At 44.5% G+C, this 18,627-nt stretch overlaps 1 protein-coding gene across 8 annotated transcripts in view; it reads right to left on the reverse strand.

The window, feature by feature from the left end:
• The window catches only part of Sbf2 (SET binding factor 2), a 306,924-nt gene extending 298,829 nt beyond the window's left edge, over positions 1 to 8,095 (reverse strand). For 3 of the 8 annotated variants that reach the window (XR_001785572.2, XM_006507926.2, XM_006507925.2), the window contains exon 1: positions 7,868 to 8,093. Coding sequence is in view for 7 of the 8 variants with exons in the window: in XM_006507926.2 (XP_006507989.1) it covers positions 7,868 to 7,922 (55 nt within the window). In the remaining variant the exon portion in view is untranslated. Of the gene's footprint in view, positions 1 to 7,867 lie in introns of all 8 variants that reach the window. The other 5 variants (XM_030242673.1, XM_030242672.1, XM_006507924.2 and 2 more) reach the window with 3 other exon arrangements.
• Between the last annotated feature and the right edge of the window lie 10,532 nt (positions 8,096 to 18,627).

Here is an 18,627-nt window from a genome sequence, read left to right on the forward strand (position 1 = left end):
TAGCTATTATGTAATACATCATTAAGAAACAGAATTAAGCCAGGTATGGTGGTGAATGCTCTAATCCCAGCACTCTGGGCAGAAACAGGCAGATCTCTGAGTTTGAGGCCAGCTTGGTCTATAAAGTGAGTTCCAATACAGCCAGGGATATACAGAGAAACCCTGTTTCTAAAAAAACAAGCAATACAGACTGTTCTTCCAAAGGAGATAAGACAGGACATGCCCAGCACCCAACTAACAGCTTCAAGAAGATCTGATGCCCTCTTCTGGCCTCCACAGGCACTGCACACACACACACACACACACACACACACACACGCCAAAAAAAAAGTACACATGAAATATAAAAAAAAAAATCTCCTTTTAAAAAATTTAAAACAATCTTTCTCTTCTGCACAGTCAGGTAACCAGACAAAAATGAGGGCTCACACCACCTACAAGTAAAATAGCATCTATTAGGGAATGCTGGGTATCTCTTCCAAACACACCATGCCCTTCCGTTGCTCCTTTTCTTTTCATCCCCTAAGCAATGGTATTCCCCAAAGCCTGGCCCCTGGCCCCTGGTCATGTATTCCCATCTGTGTCAACCTTCTAAGGACATCTATACAATTGCCACAGCTCTATCTGCTCTAATGACTCCTGGACCTTTTTTACCTTTTTAAGATTTATTTATTGTATGTATGTGAATACACTGTCGCTGACTTCAGAAACACCAGAAGAAGGCATCAGATCCTGTTACAGATGGTTGTGAGCCACCATGTGGTTGCTGGGAATTAAACTCTGGACCTCTGGAAGAGCAGTCAGTGCTCTTAACCGCTGAGCCATCTCTGCAGCCAACCCCTGGACCTTTGTGCTTAGCCTCTATTTGCTCTGTCTTTTCACACTTCACTTGGACGGTATTATAGAATCGTAATGAGAGCAGCTGTAATTACCCAGACAAGACTCTCATAAGGAGTCAGGGGAGCAGTGTTAAATTCTCAACTGAAATGACAGCCACTTCCCCGCACCCTGTATGTAATTTTGCTCAAAAGTTATGCATTCTTTTCTTCCTGCCTGACAAACACCTGGCTATTGATAACTGCCAGATAAATGTCTAATCTTCACTTGTCTTACTCCCGGCCCACATATTTAAATACCCAAATAACAGTTCTATATTGATTAAAGACAGTCATATTTAACATATCCAAAATTAAGTTCAGTATTTCTACCCCCTTGTACTATGCACCAATTACTCAGGTTAGAATCTCTGTAATTCACTTCACCTCTCACCATAATTTCTCATGAAGTTTTACTAATTTCAGCTTTCTGACTCGAGCATCCACGCCCTTCTTTCCACATCAAGTGCTCCTCAGTTTCCTCACTGGTCCTTCCAGCTCCAGCTCACTGCCTCTTGAGCCACATTTCTGTTACTTCTTGCTTCTCAAGAAATCACATTTTTTAAGCCAGTGAGATGGCCCAGAAGGTGCCACCAAGTCTGATGATCTAAGTTTAATCTCCAGAACATTCTTCGTAGGAGAGAACACATTCCAGGGAGCTGTCCTCTGACCTCTGACATACGCCATGGTACACACACACACATTCAGCCTCAAAATGTATTTCACTTATGCAAAATTTATCTTTTGTTTATTTCACATGAAATACATTGTTTAACTTACAAAGCATTTCAAATACTTTCTCTAATACATTAAGGCAGATTGATTTTTAAAAATATACAGAACTTTTAAATGAATATCAAACCTAAAATTAATCTAGTTTAATAGCATCTAGATAAATAATTTCACCTATGAATTCATTTTTGCCTGTACCAATTCTTTTTTTTCTTTTTCTTTGTGTGTGTGTGTGTGTGTGTGTGTGTGTGTGAGAGAGAGAGAGAGAGAGAGAGAGAGAGAGAGAGACAGGGTTTCTCTGCATAGCCCTGGCTGTCCTGGAACTCACTTTGTAGACCAGGCTGACCTCGAACTCAGAAATCCGCCTGCCTCTGCCTCCCGAGTGCTGGAATTAAAGGCGTGGCCACCACGCCCAGCTGCCTGTACCAATTCTTAAGCTTTAGGACCTTGTGCATACTAGATCAAAGCTCTGTCACTAAACTACATCCCTAGTTAGATGGATTATTTCTAAAACAGTAGAACAAAAAATAAAACCAAGAGCATATGAAGAATTAACTTAGAACTCAAATTTACTTTTATGGTAAGAAAAGGGTACAGACAAATTATACTTCCTAATTATTCTACCATCATCCAAACACAAAGTTGTAAAATGAAGGGGGGGGCAGGGGGAATAATGTGTGTGATTGTGGAGTCCAGAGGTGAACATGGCGTCTTCCTCAATTGCTATCCACTGACTTTCTTTACACAGGGCTTCTCACTGAACCTGAGGCCCACTGATTCTGCTAAGCCATCTGGCCAGGAAGTGCCAGGAGTGTTCCTGTCTCTGCCTCCGGCACTGGACTCCGACGCTGTGCACTGTACCACTGAGCCTCACTATTCCTGTGTGGTGCTAGGGATTGGGCCTCATGATTGTACAGCAAGTACTTTACCAACTGAGCCATCTCACTATGCCTGAAAAATATAGTCCTAAATAATGAATTATCAAAGTCAAACTGTCATAAAAAAGTGATTTTAAGCTGTTCTTATAAATGGTAGCATTAGCATAAAAAGCACATGTCTGGAAAACAGCAAGTGTCCAGTAATAATAAAGTCAATGAAGGTGATCCTCAGGAATATAATTCTATCATTGAAAATTATGTTTTTCTGAAATTGTATAGACTAAGAACTTCCTTATCTCATCAATGTTAAAAAAATAAAGATACTAAAGGTATATTTTATCTTCTTTACAGTTTCTGGACTTTTTAGGTTGACACAGTTGTAGATTTACCAACAGTTAAAGGAATAGCAAGCACCATGGACCCCTTTACCTCATTTCCCTCAATAGACAAGTTGCATCCTTACAGTAAGTACAGTATCACTGTTAGGATGCTGGTCTCATATAAGAAGCCACCATTCTTCCTCAGATTTCCCCATTTTTACCTGTGTGTGTGTGTGTGTGTGTGTGTGTGTGTGTGTGTGTGTCCTTTAACCCCAGCACTTAAGAGGCAGAAACAAGTGGGTCTCTATGAGTTTTTGAGGTCAGTGTCATCTACATAAATAGTTCCAAGACATCTAGGGCTACATAGTGAGACTCTGTCTCAGAAAGAAAGAAAGAAAGAAAGAAAGAAAGAAAGAAAGAAAGAAAGAGAGAGAGAGAGGGAGGGAGGGAGGGAGGGAGGGAGGGAGGGGAGGGGAGGGGAGGGGAGGGGAGGGGAGGGGAGGGGAGGGGAGGGGAAAAAGAGAGGGGGAGAAGAAGGAAGGAAGAAAGGAAGGAAGGAAGGAAGGAAGGAAGGAAGGAAGGAAGGAAGGAAAAGAAAAGAAAAATCTGAGGTCAGCAATATGGCTCAGCAAGTATAGGCTCTTGCTGCCAAGCCTAATGACCTAAATTTCATCCCAGGAACCCACATGCTAGAAGTAGAAAATGAACTCTGGAAAACTGTCCTCTGATTTTCACATGTACACACATAACACTAAATAAAGGAAAAATATTTTAATTAAAAGTAATTCAACTAAAATTATTCTTAATGGCAAAGACACTTTAAAAATAATAGTAATGTATTGGTTGAATAATACCAGAAACACTCTGGGGCTGGAGAGATGGCTCAATGGTTAAGAGCACTGACTGCTCTTCCAGAGGTTCTGAGTTCAATTCCCAGCAACCACATGATGGATCACAACCATCTGTAATGGGATGGGATGCCCTCTTCTGGTGTGTCTGAAAACAGCAACAGTGTACTCACATACATTAAATAAATAAATAAATATTAAAAAAAAGAGCTGGGCGTGGTGGCGCACGCCTTTGATCCCAGCACTCGGGGAGGCAGAGGCAAGTGGATTTCTGAGTTCGAGGCCAGCCTGGTCTACAAGTGAGTTCCAGGACAGCCAGGGCTACACAGAGAAACCCTGTCTCGAAAAACCAAAAAAAAAAAAAAAAAAAAAAAAAAAAAAAAAAAGAAAGAAAAAAAAAAGAAACACTCTGGTATTAAACACACAAATTTCATATCACTACATATAAGCATCATATTATTATAATCTGATTAGCTTTTAGAGAGAGTTGGATTAATAAAGCCTTATTAACTCCCAAAGGTAGTTGTATAACAAAAGGTTAGAAAATAAATTAGATTGATTCTTCACTTATAGTTTAAAAAAAATCACTTTGTAGATTTTTATCCTATACAGCTCAGGTAGTTTGGAAAACACGCTGACGATTTCATATAAACTTGCAGATACTTGCCCATGATTTAAGAATTTTTCAGTCTTCCAACTGAGGAATGAATGAACAAACACATAGCAATATAAAGAAACAATGTATGCCTGGGGCTGGGAACATAGCTTGATTGATAAGAGTGCTTGCTTACCATGTAGGAAGCCCCAGACTCCATTTCTAGCACCACATAAACAAGGCATGAGGGTACACACCTATAATCACAGCATTGGAGACAGAGGCAGGAGGAGGAGAAGTTCAAGGTCATCCTGAACTACATCATAAGTTTGAGGTTAGTCTGAGCTACAGGGGAAAGGGAAGGAGAGAGGGAAAGGGAAAGAAAGGAAAGGAACTGAACAGTTCAGCAATGAGTACAGGTCAATGGCAGACTACATGCTTAGCATGGCTGAGGTCCTGGGCTCCATACTCAGCATCGAAGGGAAAGGGGAACAGTGAAAGGAGACAATTACTAATCACTACAACATGGATAAATCTCAGTGATGACTCTAAGTAGAAAATAAGCCAAACATTCAAAAAAAAAAAAAAAACTGATTCTATTAATGTGCCACTCTAGAAAGACAAAAACATACAGACAGAAAGCAGATCTGCAGCCACCCGAGGCTAGGGAGGAAACAGACTGCAAAAAAGGCATAAGAAGACTTTTTATAGAGAAGGAAATGTTCTATATCTTGATTGTGGCGGTGACTACACTAGTGTATACAGTTGCTTAAAACCACTCAGCTGTTACCATAAATTTTTTGCACAAAAAATATGCTTGAATAAAATACAAATTATGCAAAAATATAACAGAAAAAGTGTATATTTCATACTTGAGATTATAATTTATGCCATATTCTGAGTTTTATTTTTAAAAAGGAAAGAAAGAAATCTTCCCTTTGTTCAGTGTGGGAAGAAGAGTAGTCTTAGTAGCCAAAGGATAGAAGTGGGGCTCACTGAGGGGGAAATCCAGAAGGGCCAAAGCCAAGCATATCCTATCAGAGACCCTGGGTCAAAGCAGGAGGAGCAAACTTGCCTGGAGCATTAAAATGCAAAGAAACTGGGCTGGAGAGATGGCTCAGTGGTTAAGAGCACTGACTACTCTTCCAGAGGTCCTGAGTTCAACTCCTAGTAACCACAGTAAAGGGGATCCAATGCACTCTTCTAGTGTGTCTGAAGAGAACCACAGTGTACTCACATGCATGAAATAAATAAATCTTTATAAAAATGCAAAAAAATTAGAGTGAGGAGGATACCTCATAAGGGAGTAACCCTAAGTGGGAGATCAGAGCATGACCTTTGTTAGTAGGCAAGGCTGGCAGACGCTGATTACAATCAAAGGTAAAGTATGTACTTCCTGACAAGACACAGTGAACACCACTGCTGTCATACATACACTGGCCCAAGCATATGTACCCAGCACAATAAAAGTAACTGACCTATAACCATCAAAGGTGACAAGACCATGAAGAAGAGGAAGGAACTGATCCATACTGAGAGACTAAAAAGATAATGAAACGCTGCAGCACTTAACTGTACTACTTTCACCAATTATGAAATTAATAGCATAATCAACAAAACCCAAATTAAGTAAAATACTGGGTCAGCATGAATTTTCTATTTTGTAAAGAATTAGTTATCTATTTTATGTATGTGAGTGCACTATAGCTGTCTTCAGACACACCAGAAGAGGGTATCAGATCCCTTTACAGATGGTTGTGAGCCACTATGTGGTTGCTGGGAATTGAACTCAGGACCTCTGAAGAGCAGCCAGGGCTCTTGACCTCTGGGCCATCTCTCCAGTCCTGAATTTCCTATTTTGACAACTGTACTGCCATTGTGTAGACCAATGTTCCTGTTTGTATAAAATTCACGATAAACCATTCTGAGTGAAGGAGCATAAGGGCAGTAGCTTCCTCTTAAAATGTCCGAAAAATAAAATAACAATAATTATGTATCATACTTACAACTTTTTCAAGTTTGTTACTGTTTCAAAATTGTTGTGGGTGTGGGAGGAGGACAAATATCTGTGAGTTCAAGGCCAGCCTGGTCTACATAGGAATTCCAGGACAGTCAGGGCTCTGTAGAGAAACCCTATCTTGGGGGGCGGGGGGGGGGGGGGCACACAAGATAAAATTGTTGTGGGTGAAGAACAATGTAACTAAAAATGGAACAAGGTGAAAAACAAAACTGATTCTGCACACTGGCAATCTTACCAGACTGACAGACTATGTCACCTTGGTAAGAGACTCAAAATTTTCTAAGAAAGGACAGGGCATTTTGGAGCAGCCAGAAGATTCTCCAAATACAGCCCGACGTCTTCTCCTTTTATTTATTGTGTGTCTTCATGGTGGGAGTGGGCATGCATGCCAGGGCACACCCAGGAAGGTCAGAGGACAACTGTGGGCAATCAGTTCTTGCCTGGCACCTTTTCATGGCTCAGGTCTCCAGGCTTGCCCAGCAAGAGCCTGCTTCTCCTAATTGACCTCAATTAGGTAGTGGTGAGAAAAGAATGTGAAGGCTCCCATCTCTGAAATAAATCCTTAGGGATAAATAATAAAAAGAGGTGGGCAGAACAATGGTATGCTGGTGCAACGACTAACATCAGCAAAGCACAACCTAAGCACCTCGGGGACATGGAAGGGGGTGGAGCGCTGGTATCTAAAATCCCTTGCAACTGCGAGACTGTAGCTTCCCCTGCTCTACAATAACCTTGTTAGCACATCCCGCTTATCTATAAACAGCAACACAAAGAGATACAATTACGAAAATGAACGTGCATGAGCCCTGTATACTTCTGGTTGTGCTAGTCCACCGAAGTGTAAAAAGCAACCTATCTGCCAAACTGTTCCTTGTGAAAAATTCTCGGCCGAGAAAAACCAGAGAACAATCAAAACACGTGAGAGCTAAGTGAGAGAGAGCACCTGCAGTGGTCGGCCGGCTCTCTTTGCTTAGCAGAGTCCTTTCATTCTGGAATGCCGACACATACGTCCTGAAACAATTTTCCTAGAAATGTTTCAAAGTGCTCGGATCCTTTGACCTATCCAAGTACCCGGCGTTCGGCCGGGATGTCCAGCCTCCCCCTCCCCCCACACACACCCCGGGCCGGCGGGAGGCAGCGCAGGACTCTCGGCACTTCCTTTCCGGGAGGACTGCCCCCAGCGTCACTCCTATTCAGGATGCAGGACACAGTGTATCCCTAGGAGCCTCGTACAGTGTGCTCCCGCCCTCCCAACTCCACAGGCACGAGGGCGCGGTCCCGGGTGCCAGCCGCCTCCGCAGAAGCGCGTGGCGGCGCGCGGGCAGGCTCGCCACCGGTCCGGCCCGCCAGTCCCCGGCCGCACCGCCGCGGCCTAGCCCCGCTACCGCCGTCCGACGGTTCCCTCACACACGCCCACCGCAGCCAGGCTCGGCCCCGCCGCGAAGGCCGACACCAGTCGACCCGCAGCTCCTCCACCGCGGGACCCGGCCCGCCCGCCTCCCCGCCTCCCAGCCGCGACGCCCGGCCCCGCCGAGCCCACTGGACGGCTGCCGGGGGCGGAGGCGAAGCCCGGGGGCGGCGCCCGCCCCACACCCTTACCTGGCTTCTCGTGGTCGTAGCCTACCACAATGAAGTAGTCGGCCAGCCGGGCCATGACCGCCGCCGCCGCGCCCGGGAAGCGGGTTCCCGTCGCCGCCCTCGCCGCCGCCGCCGCCCACCCGGCCCGGGCGAGCTCAGCATTTTCCCTTCGGCGGCTGTAGCGGTAGCAGCGGCGCTTCAGCCATGTTTGACAACCGAGGCGCTCACTGCGCCTGCGCCGCGCCTCGCGCCCGCCCCTCCCCCGCCCCACCCGAAAGGGCTCGACGACCCAGTGCCCGGCGTCCGCGAACCCACGCGGCGCCCGGAGGCCGCTCGGACACGCGGCTCGCGAGGTGGGCGGCCCGGCGCGGCCTGGCCTCGCGCCGCCACCGAGGCCGGGCGCTTAGAGGCCCAGCTGCTGCCTCAACGCCCCCCACCCCCGCCCGGTTCTTTATTTTCCTGGAGCAGGGGTCCTTCCTTCCGCCATCTCCCTTTTGCAGTCGGGGGGAAAAGGGGATGGAGGGGTGCGGGGTCACTTGGAAAGTTTGTTCTTTGGTGCCGCTTGCTGCCACCGGCAGCACGGATGAAATTCTCCCGCCCTCGGCTGGAAGCTTGGAATTTGCACCGCCAAGGCTTTTTGCTGCACGTTTCCTGTTTATGTTGTGCAGATGGGAATTTTAGAAACATGCCACCAAGCAGGCGGGGGAGGAAAAGACTTGCGCAATCTTCAGAGGCGCCTCTGGTTTCGGGGCTGCCTGGGCTGGGGGCGGTCAGCTTGGGCTTTCCTCTGAGTGCCCCAGGGAGTTATTCCACCTAGGAACAGGGGCATCCCCGGGATCCTCCTAAAATGGGCCGGTCTCTCCCCGGGGAGCCCCGCCCGCCTGACTTTCACTGCCTTTTTCACTGTCTCAGGACTTTTCAGGCTGAAGCAGGTGTTAACTTCAAGTTGCTCTACTGCAAACACTCCACAGAATTCATAGGGCACTTTGAGAGCCTAGAGAGCATTCAAGTCGATTGCGTTTTTAAGAAATATCTCCTACCGATGTTTTCTAATTTGGCTGGCACACTTGGATTTGTCACTTTTTTTTTTTAACTTTGTTACTTCTTAATGATCATGAAATTTTAGTAGTAGTGTATGTATTTGAACTATGAAGTTTTCAGAACCTATGGTTTAGAAGTGATCGTGAAGCCATCGTTCACTGAGGGTTTGATCCTTCTATAGATTGTACGTAGTAGGTTCTAACGTGCCTAGTGCAACACACGCCCTCTGCCAAAGACCAGCAGAAAGCTAGTGCCTGGAGCTGTGAACTCAGAGTCCAAAGGGTCATAGTCTCAGCTGCTCTGACTAATTCTCTCTTCTGGGCCAGCGTTCCCCTTTCCCGCTTCCGCGTTGGAAATTGAACTTAGGGCCTCCTACATGCTGGGCAAGCCTGCTACCGTTAAACTATATCGACAGCAAAAGGCCAGACCTTTCAGCAGGTCTGAGAGGGTTGGGCTATGCTAGAAGAATTGAAAGGGAAGGGGTACTTTACCTCGGGACCTCCTTTGTAATCAGCTTCTAGTCAGACGGAATCAGCATACCTGCAGTGATGAAAACTAGGTTAGTTTTCAAAATAATGAAAGCAAACAAAACAACCTGCCACACCTCATAGAGAAAATTTCCAGGTAACTTCCCTGGGAGCTCTTCCTCCACTTTTTCAGTAAAGAGTAATCTCACTTCCTCTACAGACTGCCATTCCAGTGCTTAACAGCCATGGTAGAAAGTCCTTCCCTATTCTGTCGGCGGCGTTGTCCTCCTGGAACTGCCTTGATTACAGCTGGTAGGGGATGGATTCCATATAAATTATTATTGTGGGGATTTGTTCCCTCAATTTTACTTTTTTTTTTTTTAATTTGGGATAAGGTCTGGGAAGATGATTCAGCAGTTGAGAGACCTGTGCTGCCTGCCCTTCCAGGGGACTGGAATTGATTCCCAGCAGCCACAGGGACAGTTCACAACCATGTGTGACTCCATTTGCACAGGATCCAATACCTTCTGGCTTCCTCCAGCAGCAGGCATGCATGTGGCACACAAACATCCAAGCATCCATACACATAAAATATTAAAAATATTTAATACCTTGTGGACAATGACTACATCTGTCTAGTTTCAAACATTTTCTTCACCCAAAATCCATTAAACAGACATAACTATTTCTCTCTCTAGGTCCTGGCTATAACACCATTACTTTCTGATTCTATAAGTTTGCCCATTGTAAGATACTTCCTATAACTTGAATTATAAAGTATATGCCATTTTGTGTCTAAGAATCCTGCTTGCTTTATTGTTTCCTAGTTCTAACCCTACTTTATTGTCAGTACTGCCTAGAGTTACATTGGAGCTTCAGTGCTACATTCCCCTTACTGCTAAATAACCCTGCACTGTCTGTGTGACCATGTTTTGCCTATCCACTGGTAGGTTGGGGCATTGTTTCTACTTTATGGGTACTGGCACTATGACCATGTATAGAAAGTATGTGAATGTCAATTTGCAATTCCATTGGTATATCCTTAGGAACAGCACTACCGGACAGTACTGAATTACATGTGGTAATTCTCTGTTTAATTTTGAGGAACCACCAACTGTTTTCCACAATGGCTTTGTGATCTTACCTCTCAGCACTGATCAAGGATTTTAACTTTATATCTTTGTCAACACTTGTTTTCCTGTTTTCTTTTGTTTTTAATATTATAGACATCTTAATAGGTATGGATTATTTCTGTTTGTTGTTTTGTTTTGTTTTTTGTTTGCTAGCTTGCTTTTTGAGGCAGGGTTTCTCTGTGTATCCCTGGCTGTCCTGGAACTCACTCTGTAGACCAGGCTGGCCTCAGACTCAGAGATCCTCCTGCCTCACACTCATGAGTACCAGAATTAAAGGCATGTGTGGGTATGTGCGCGCGTGCGCACGCGAGCCACCACTACTTGGAAAAATAGGTATGAATTATTAACCCTTGTTGTTGCTCTTGAGACAGGGTCTCACTAGAGACCTCACTAATCTGTGACCTAGATTGATTGCCCTTGAACTCTAGGTCCTCCTGCCTAACTCCCACCCCCCAGTACTGGGGTTAACAGCATGGAATTAACCACCAGGCCTAGCTGGGTGAATGTCTTCCTGTCCTCTTGATTTTTATTTCTTTAGTGACTCATGATGTTGAGCACATTTTCCTGTGTGCATCAGCCATTTCAGAGTCTTCTTTGGAGAAATGTCTATTCAAGTCTTTTGCCTAACCACACCCTCACCTCACCCTATTGAGGGTCTAACCCTTGGCTTCCCCAATGCTAGGCAAGCTCTGTTCTTTTGAGCCATAACCCAGGTCCAGCCCTGTTTGGTTTTGTTGTGTTTGTATACTCTAAGAATGAGATCCCTATCAAATATAAATTCTACAGATATTCTGAAGACTGTCATGTCATATTCTTGATCTTGTTGTTTGGCTTTCAAAAGTATTCAACTTTGATAAAGTCCAAACTTTTTCATTGGTTTTCTATGATTTTTGTGTCATATCTAAGAATCCGTCATTGAATTTAAGATCATGAAGTTCTACTTCTATGTAAGCAATCCACAATTATAGCTCTTATATTTGGGCCTTTGATTCATTTTGATTTGACTTTGTAATGGTAGGGTTCCTATTTTACCCGGTTTTTAGATCTATGTTTAGTGTGTGTATCTCTGTGTGTGTGTGCGTGTGTGTGTGTCTGTGTCTGTGTCTGTGTCTGTGTCTGTGTCTGTGTATGAACATATGTATATGTGTGCCTATGCTGACCAGAAGAGGGTGTCAGAGCTACCCAGCATGGATTCAGGGAACTGACCTAGTTCCCTGGATGAAAATCAAGTTCTTCTAACCACTGAGCCAGATCCCCAGCCCCCATTTACTTTTTTCTTTTTAAATGTGTGTTGTTTAAATTCCATTTGCAAATATTGGCGGTTTTGTTCTGACACCAGGCATAAAACCTGAGGTAATCACTGTTCCTTCTACAAAGCTACATTCTCACCCTGCAAGTTTAATCCTTTTTTTTTAATCAAAGTTTTTTTCCAAACCTAGAATCAAGCACTATCTTCCCAGGTATATTTATTCTATTAAGGCTGTGGCTGGGCAGTGTTGGCGCACACTTTTAATCCCAGCACTCGGGAGGCAGAAACAGGCAGATTTCTGAGTTTGAAGCCAACCTGGTCTACAGAGTGAGTTCCAGGACAGCCAGAGCTATACAGAAAAACCCTGCCTTGAAAAAACAAACAGACAAACAAACAAAGGTCTTAGGTAGACCGGTGGACACTTAAATGGCTGTTTTGTAAATGAGGTTCCCCAACCCCATCCAGAGGTAAAAGCCTGAAGATGCTACGTGTTCCTATCCACACATGAACGTGTTCCTATCCACACATGAATGTGTTAGCAGTCACCGAAGCTACTTAGCGTTCTCACCCAACAGCTGCCAGGCTGCTGAAACTGATAAGCCCGGACAAGGCAGCAGCGTGATTGCTGCGGTTGGCTGAAGGCCATCCCACCCCCTAAGATAACTACCACCACCTTTCACTACCAAGAGATAGAACAAAGCAAGCCCAGATTTGTTTGGCTGAAGGCTGGGAGTTGCAAGGGTGGAAGGCTTCAGCAGAGGCAGAGCTGTGAGACAGATGACAGTCTCACACTTTGCCTTAGACGACAAAATGGAGCCGATTACAAGTGAGGAAGATTTCTCACCCTGGTACTCCTCCAGTGGGTTGTGGTGGGGGTGAGTGGTTTAACTGTACAGTCATTTCAAGTGCTTCCGGTGGTTAGCCACTACAGTTCAGGGAGGCAGTATGAAAGTTGGATTTGACCATATGTCCTTGCAGGCACGACCAGGGGCCCCTTCAAATTGCCTCTAGTAACCCATAACAAAAGGAGACTGAGAGCTGCAGCGGAGCAGAGGAAAATTCCCTGATCCGTTGCCACATCTCTAACCACGCAGTTGCCTCAGCAAGAGTCTTGATGATTGCTAGCCTTGATACCAGTCAGTCTTTCTCAGCCTCATGTTCAGTTCGTCATTCGGTCTTCCTGCTCCTCCTTCCACATATCCACCTCACCCGCACACCATTGTCATCTCCCATCTTGATAGGTATAATATCTTCCTTACCTGGTTCTCTGTTCACTGAGTCCATGTATGTAAAATATATATGAAACACAGACACACACATATATATAATGTTTTTAAAAAGATCAGGTTTCATATATCACAGGCTAGCCTCAAACTTGGCAAGCACTCAGCAATGACCTTGAACTTCTGATCCTCTTGATTACCCCTCTTTGGTGGGATTACAGGTGTGAACTAAACTCAAGGTCTCATGTATATAAGGCAAGCACTTTATCAACTGAGCTACATCCCAAGCCCCTATATATAAAACCTAAAGGTAAAAGCAGGCTATTGACCCTGTCTTAAAATTAAATTTGTGTACTAAGTCCACTGTTTTCACTTTGAACTATGTTTGGGGGGCAGGGAAGAGAAGTTCAGAGATGGCTGACGGGAGTGTGTCCTAGCCCATTGAATCTTGACCTTCATTTGGAGTACCCGTGACTGCAGTGGCTGCAGTATAAATAGGTACTGTGAGCTTTTACAGGCTGCTTTTACTTAGATTGCATGTTTGCTAAACAAGCCTTGGCTACATAATTTCTCAGAGTCCAATGCAAAACGAAAGTGAAGGACTTTCAAAAGTTAAGACTCTGAAAAGAGCTTCAGGGGGAAATTAAAAGAAGGGCAGGCTCTTCTGAGTGCAGTCCCATGAACCTGGGCAGGGTGCGTTTCCACAAAGCTGGCTGTGTTGGTGCAGTGTGCGCGCACACTGGAGGAGGGTGGGGGCGTGGACGGTGAGGAGGGCAGGTGCACACTAATCTATCCCGGGGGCTACCATCCTCTTCCCTTCCCGTTCTCTAGCCCATCCACCATATTCACCATCAAGATGATATTCTACCTTTGTGGTTGGTATTTTGGAGCTGATGATAGGACCCAGAGCCTTGTGCATTTCAGTGCATGCTGTACCACTGAGCTGCAGCCATCAAATAACCTTTGGTGGTGATTGTCATTATTGTTGAGATGATCTTACTGTTTAGCCCAAGCTCACAATCCTCCTGCCTCAATCTCCCGAGTGTCAGAATTACAGGAGTATACATACGATCATGCCCAACATTCAAAACTATCTTTTAAATTTTTGTTTGTAAAATGAATTTTTTTTAATTTCTGAAATCTTATTATTGGTTTTTCAGGACAAAGGGATATTTGGGATAACTATCAAATCATTTCTCCCCTGTTTTCAAACTCTCTGTCTTAGTTACCTTTCCATCACTGTGCTAAGATATCATGACCAAGGCAACGTATAGAAGGCACAGTTGCTTGGGTAGCTGGAGTTTCAGAAGGAAAGCCCATGACCACGATGGCAGGGGCCATGACAGCAGGCAGGCAGGCGGGCAGGCACAGTACTACAGCACTAGCTGAGAGCTTACATTCTGATCTACAAGCAGGAGGCAAAAAGCTAACTGGGAATGGTGTGGACTTTTAAAACCTCAAAGCCCACCCATAGTGACACACACATCTTCTTCCACAAGGCCACACCTCCTAATTTTTCCAAAACAGTCCCACCAACTAGGGACCCAGTTTACAAACATATGAGCCTATGGGCGTCATTTTCATTCTATAACTACACTCGTCCATAGCTCTCAGAGTCCCAATGCATCCCAGGTACTCGGATTCTTTTTTTTTTCTTTTTAAAGATTTATTTATTTACTTACTTATTTATTTATTTATTTATTTATAATTACACTTTAGCTGTCTTCAGACACTCCAGAAGAGGGAGTCAGATTTTGTTACAGATGGTTGTGAGCCACCATGTGGTTGCTGGGATTTGAACTCAGGACCTTTGGAAGAGTAGTCAGCATTCTTAACCACTGAGCCATCTCACCAGCCCCCAGGTACTCGGATTCTTGTAGGGGGATGGTGGGTTTTGAGACAGAGTTTCAGTTTCATCTTGTTGAATCCTTGACCTTCCAAATGTTCCATCTACAGGCATGTGTTGCCACACTTCCTTTATGACCTCTGTTTTAAGAAAAGGTTTATTTATTTCTGTCTTTGTGTATATGAATGATATGAGTGTTTTACTTGAGTGTATATAAGAGTACCAAATGTGTGCCTTATACCCCAGGATGTCATAAGAGACAGATGACCTGGAACAGAAGCTCAGAAGATTGTCAGCCACCATGGACAAGCTAGGAACTGACCCCAGGTCCTCTCTAAAAGGCATGAACTGAGCCATCTCTTCAGCCCCTCTGCTTAATCTCTTTTTATTCTCTCTTCTTCCCTAGTATAATCCAGACAATTCACCTCCTTTCACTTTCTCTACTGAACTGAAATGTTCTCACATCTGGGCTATTGCTTATGTGTACTTTCTTCCATCTGGGGGGTTAGATCCCTCCTGCTTTTCTTTAGATGACTTAGTGGGATTTATAGTGATGTATTCATTTTTATGCATGGTCTATAAGTTTGTTTATGGTGGATTACCCGAAAGACTGTAAGCTTAGAGAGAGGAAGAATTGCTTGCATGTATTGCTACTTTGTGTTCAAGACTCAGCACAGTATTGGGTACCTAATTCACAAACAGTTCCCATCTAGAAAAGGGCAAATAGCCTTTTAAGCATTGTATGCCTTTAACAATGTCTTCATAATCTGATAGTAATATAGAATTCCCACCTAGAGGATAGGAGGTGGTGGCATTTTATTTGCAAATCCCAATCATTGTCCCATCTGTAATAAATTTCTCCTGGAGTCTGTTTATCTCGTTCTGTTCCTGAGGTTAGTAGGCTAGCCTTCTCTAGCCTGTGTTAGTAGGATAGCCTTCTCTATGCCTGTTGCCTTGTCTGTGTTCTCTTGCAATTATCCCATAACAAGTTACTTTCTTTAAAGTTTAGTGATGTTTAGCGTCTGGCCCTATCATGTGCAAAGGCTATCTCTATTTGCCTGTTTTATACAGAAGTTAGGAATACAGATTGGTGGTAGAACATTTGCTTCACATGCATGGAGAAGAGGAGGACGGGGGGGGGGGGGGAGGAAGAGAAGCAAACGCATTACTTTTCTTTATGTTCTGCCTTAAAGACAGGGGATAATAAGCTTCCTGTTTCTGCCACTCCAAATAAGATAGAAATTACAGATAGAGTGTTATTATGTGGTGTTAGTTTTTAACCTGGTCCATCTTCTGATATTCATTGTTTACCCACTTTATACTTAGTTGGTTTTATGTGCACATTCATTTTCTGGAAAGAATCTATATTTTCATTAGGTCCTATGAGAAGTCAGATCCCTGGAAAATGCCCTGGGCTTTGCATCCTGCCTTACTTATTCCTAGGAGACCAAGTCTGCAAAGCTGATTGTGTCCTCTTTGTAAACCACTTGGTATTATGACTTCAGGATGCATCTTGAACCTTGTTTTCAAGAGAATGTTGTAAACAAGCCCTAAGCGCAACAGGCATTTTGTGCCTCATGAATAAAAGTGCATCATAAAATTTCCTGTCTGAAAAGAGGCATCTGAGAACACTGTGCAGTGCACTCAGTTGCTCTTGTGTTACTCACTAACGTCATTAGTATTATTTATTGTTTCTCATTACTTTTCTAAAGACCTGAGTATAATGACCCTAGTGTTAGGGACTGTGTATATACTGTAATTAAAAAAATAAAACCACAGTTCAAAACAAAACCTCCAAATATTGCAAAGAATTAAGTTCAGATTTAGGGCCTAAAAATAATTCAGTTGGAATGTGAGGAAGACATTGAAGTGCCATTATTCAGCTTTTGAAATATATATATAGTATATATATGATTATATATATGAGGACAGGATGTATACACACACACACACACACACACACACACACACACAGAGTGACTCTTCATTAACCGGGATTATTTCCTTTCTGTTTTCTTGCCAGAAAGGTTTTAAACATCTTTCAAACATCTTTCTTCCTTCCTTCCTTCCTTCCTTTTTTTATCCCAACAATTCTTAAATTTTATTTATTATTACTTTTTTTTTTTACTTATCCACTTTATGGTCTGCTCACTGCTCCCCCCCTCCAGGTCATCCCCTCCTATAATCCTTCCCCCACCTTCCTCCCCTTCTCCTCTGAGTGGGTAGGGACCCCTCTGGGTATCACCCCACCCAGGCATATCAAGTCTTTGTGAGGCTAGATACATCATCTCCTACTGAGGCCAGACAAGGCAGTCCAGCTAGTAGAACATATCCCACATACAGGCAACAGCTTTTGGGATGGTCCCCGCTCCAGTTGTTTGGGATCCACATGAAGGCCAAGCTGCCCATCTGTTACATATGTGAAGGGAGACCTGGATCCAGTCCATGTATGCTCTTTTGTTGGTGGTTCAGACTCTGAGAGCCCCAAGGGTTTTCAGGTTAGATGATTCTGTTGGTCTTTCTGTGGAGTTCCTATCCCCTTAGAGGCCACAATCCTTCCTCCTATTCTTCCATAAGAGTCTCCAAGCTCCATCCACTGTTTGGCTGTGGGTGTCTGCAACTGTCTGAGTCAGCAGCTGGGTGGAGCTTCTCAGAGGACAGCCGTGCTAGACTCCTGTCTGCAAGTGTAACAGGGTAGTATTATTAGTGCCAGGGATTGGTGCTTGTCCACAGGATGGGTCTCAAGATGGCCAGTTATTAGTTGGCCATCTCTCAGTCTCTGCTCCATCCCCTGTCCTTTTAGACGGGATAAATTTGGGGTCAAAAGTTTTGTGGTGGAATGCTGTCCCTATCCCTCCATTGGGGTTCCTACCTGGCCACAGGAGGTGGCCTCCCTCTTCAGGTTCCATGTCCCCAATGCTGTAAGTCACAGCTAAGGTCACCCACATTGATTCTTGGGTATCTCCCTTCTCCCAGGTCTCTGTCTCTTCCTGGAGATGTCCTCCACTCCCCACCCCTGTCAGCTGCAGACTTCCATTCATTCTCATGGCCTTCTGGCCATCCCCCTGCCCCTCCCCACACTTGATCCTGAATTCCCCCCCCCCCATTCCCTCTCTATTTCCTCTCCCACCCAGCTCCCTCCCTCCATCTGCCTCCCTTCCTTTCTTGCTCAATGTGAATTTACAGTCACTGAACTTGAATGGGCGTAAAAGCATCGTGGAAAGAACCCCTGATGCCTTGTTTCTAGACCTTGAACCCAAAATTTGTTCTAGTGATCTCCTTTCCTCCTGCCCTGGTGATTAAGCAAGGCCACTCATTTTCACAGGAAGGGTGAAGTACATACCCAGACATGGTGAATTCCTCATCTATTTCTTGCTTACGCCCTTTAGCACTTTGGGGAGCACATTGGCAGAGGTTCCCCACCCACGCAAACCACAATCATATACACGCTTTCTAAGATTTTTCTAACAAAGTTCTCCGAGTTGCCAGTCTGAGAGCTCACCTAAAAAAAGAATTGGCTTGGTTCTCAGGCAACAATCTCTTAAGTGCCACCACGGCAAAGAGCACCCAGTCTGATAAGGCGCATGCCAAGGCGCTCAGGTGGGGATTCTTGGCACAGCGCCCTATACTGGCGCGCGCACACACAGGAGCTCGGTAGAGCCAAAGCCAGGGAGTCCCTCCTTCCGCCTTTGGGTTCTGTTTGCTTCCTTGTTGAAGCCACCTATGGCTTAAAAAGAATTTTGAGGGGTTTGGGGTATAGCTCAGTTGATTAGAGGTGGAACAGAAAGATCAAAAGTTCAAGGTCATCTTCTAGCCAGTTAG

The sequence above is a fragment of the Mus musculus genome, chromosome 7 (assembly GCF_000001635.26).
Source record: "Mus musculus strain C57BL/6J chromosome 7, GRCm38.p6 C57BL/6J".
Classification (NCBI taxonomy): Eukaryota; Metazoa; Chordata; class Mammalia; order Rodentia; family Muridae; genus Mus; species Mus musculus.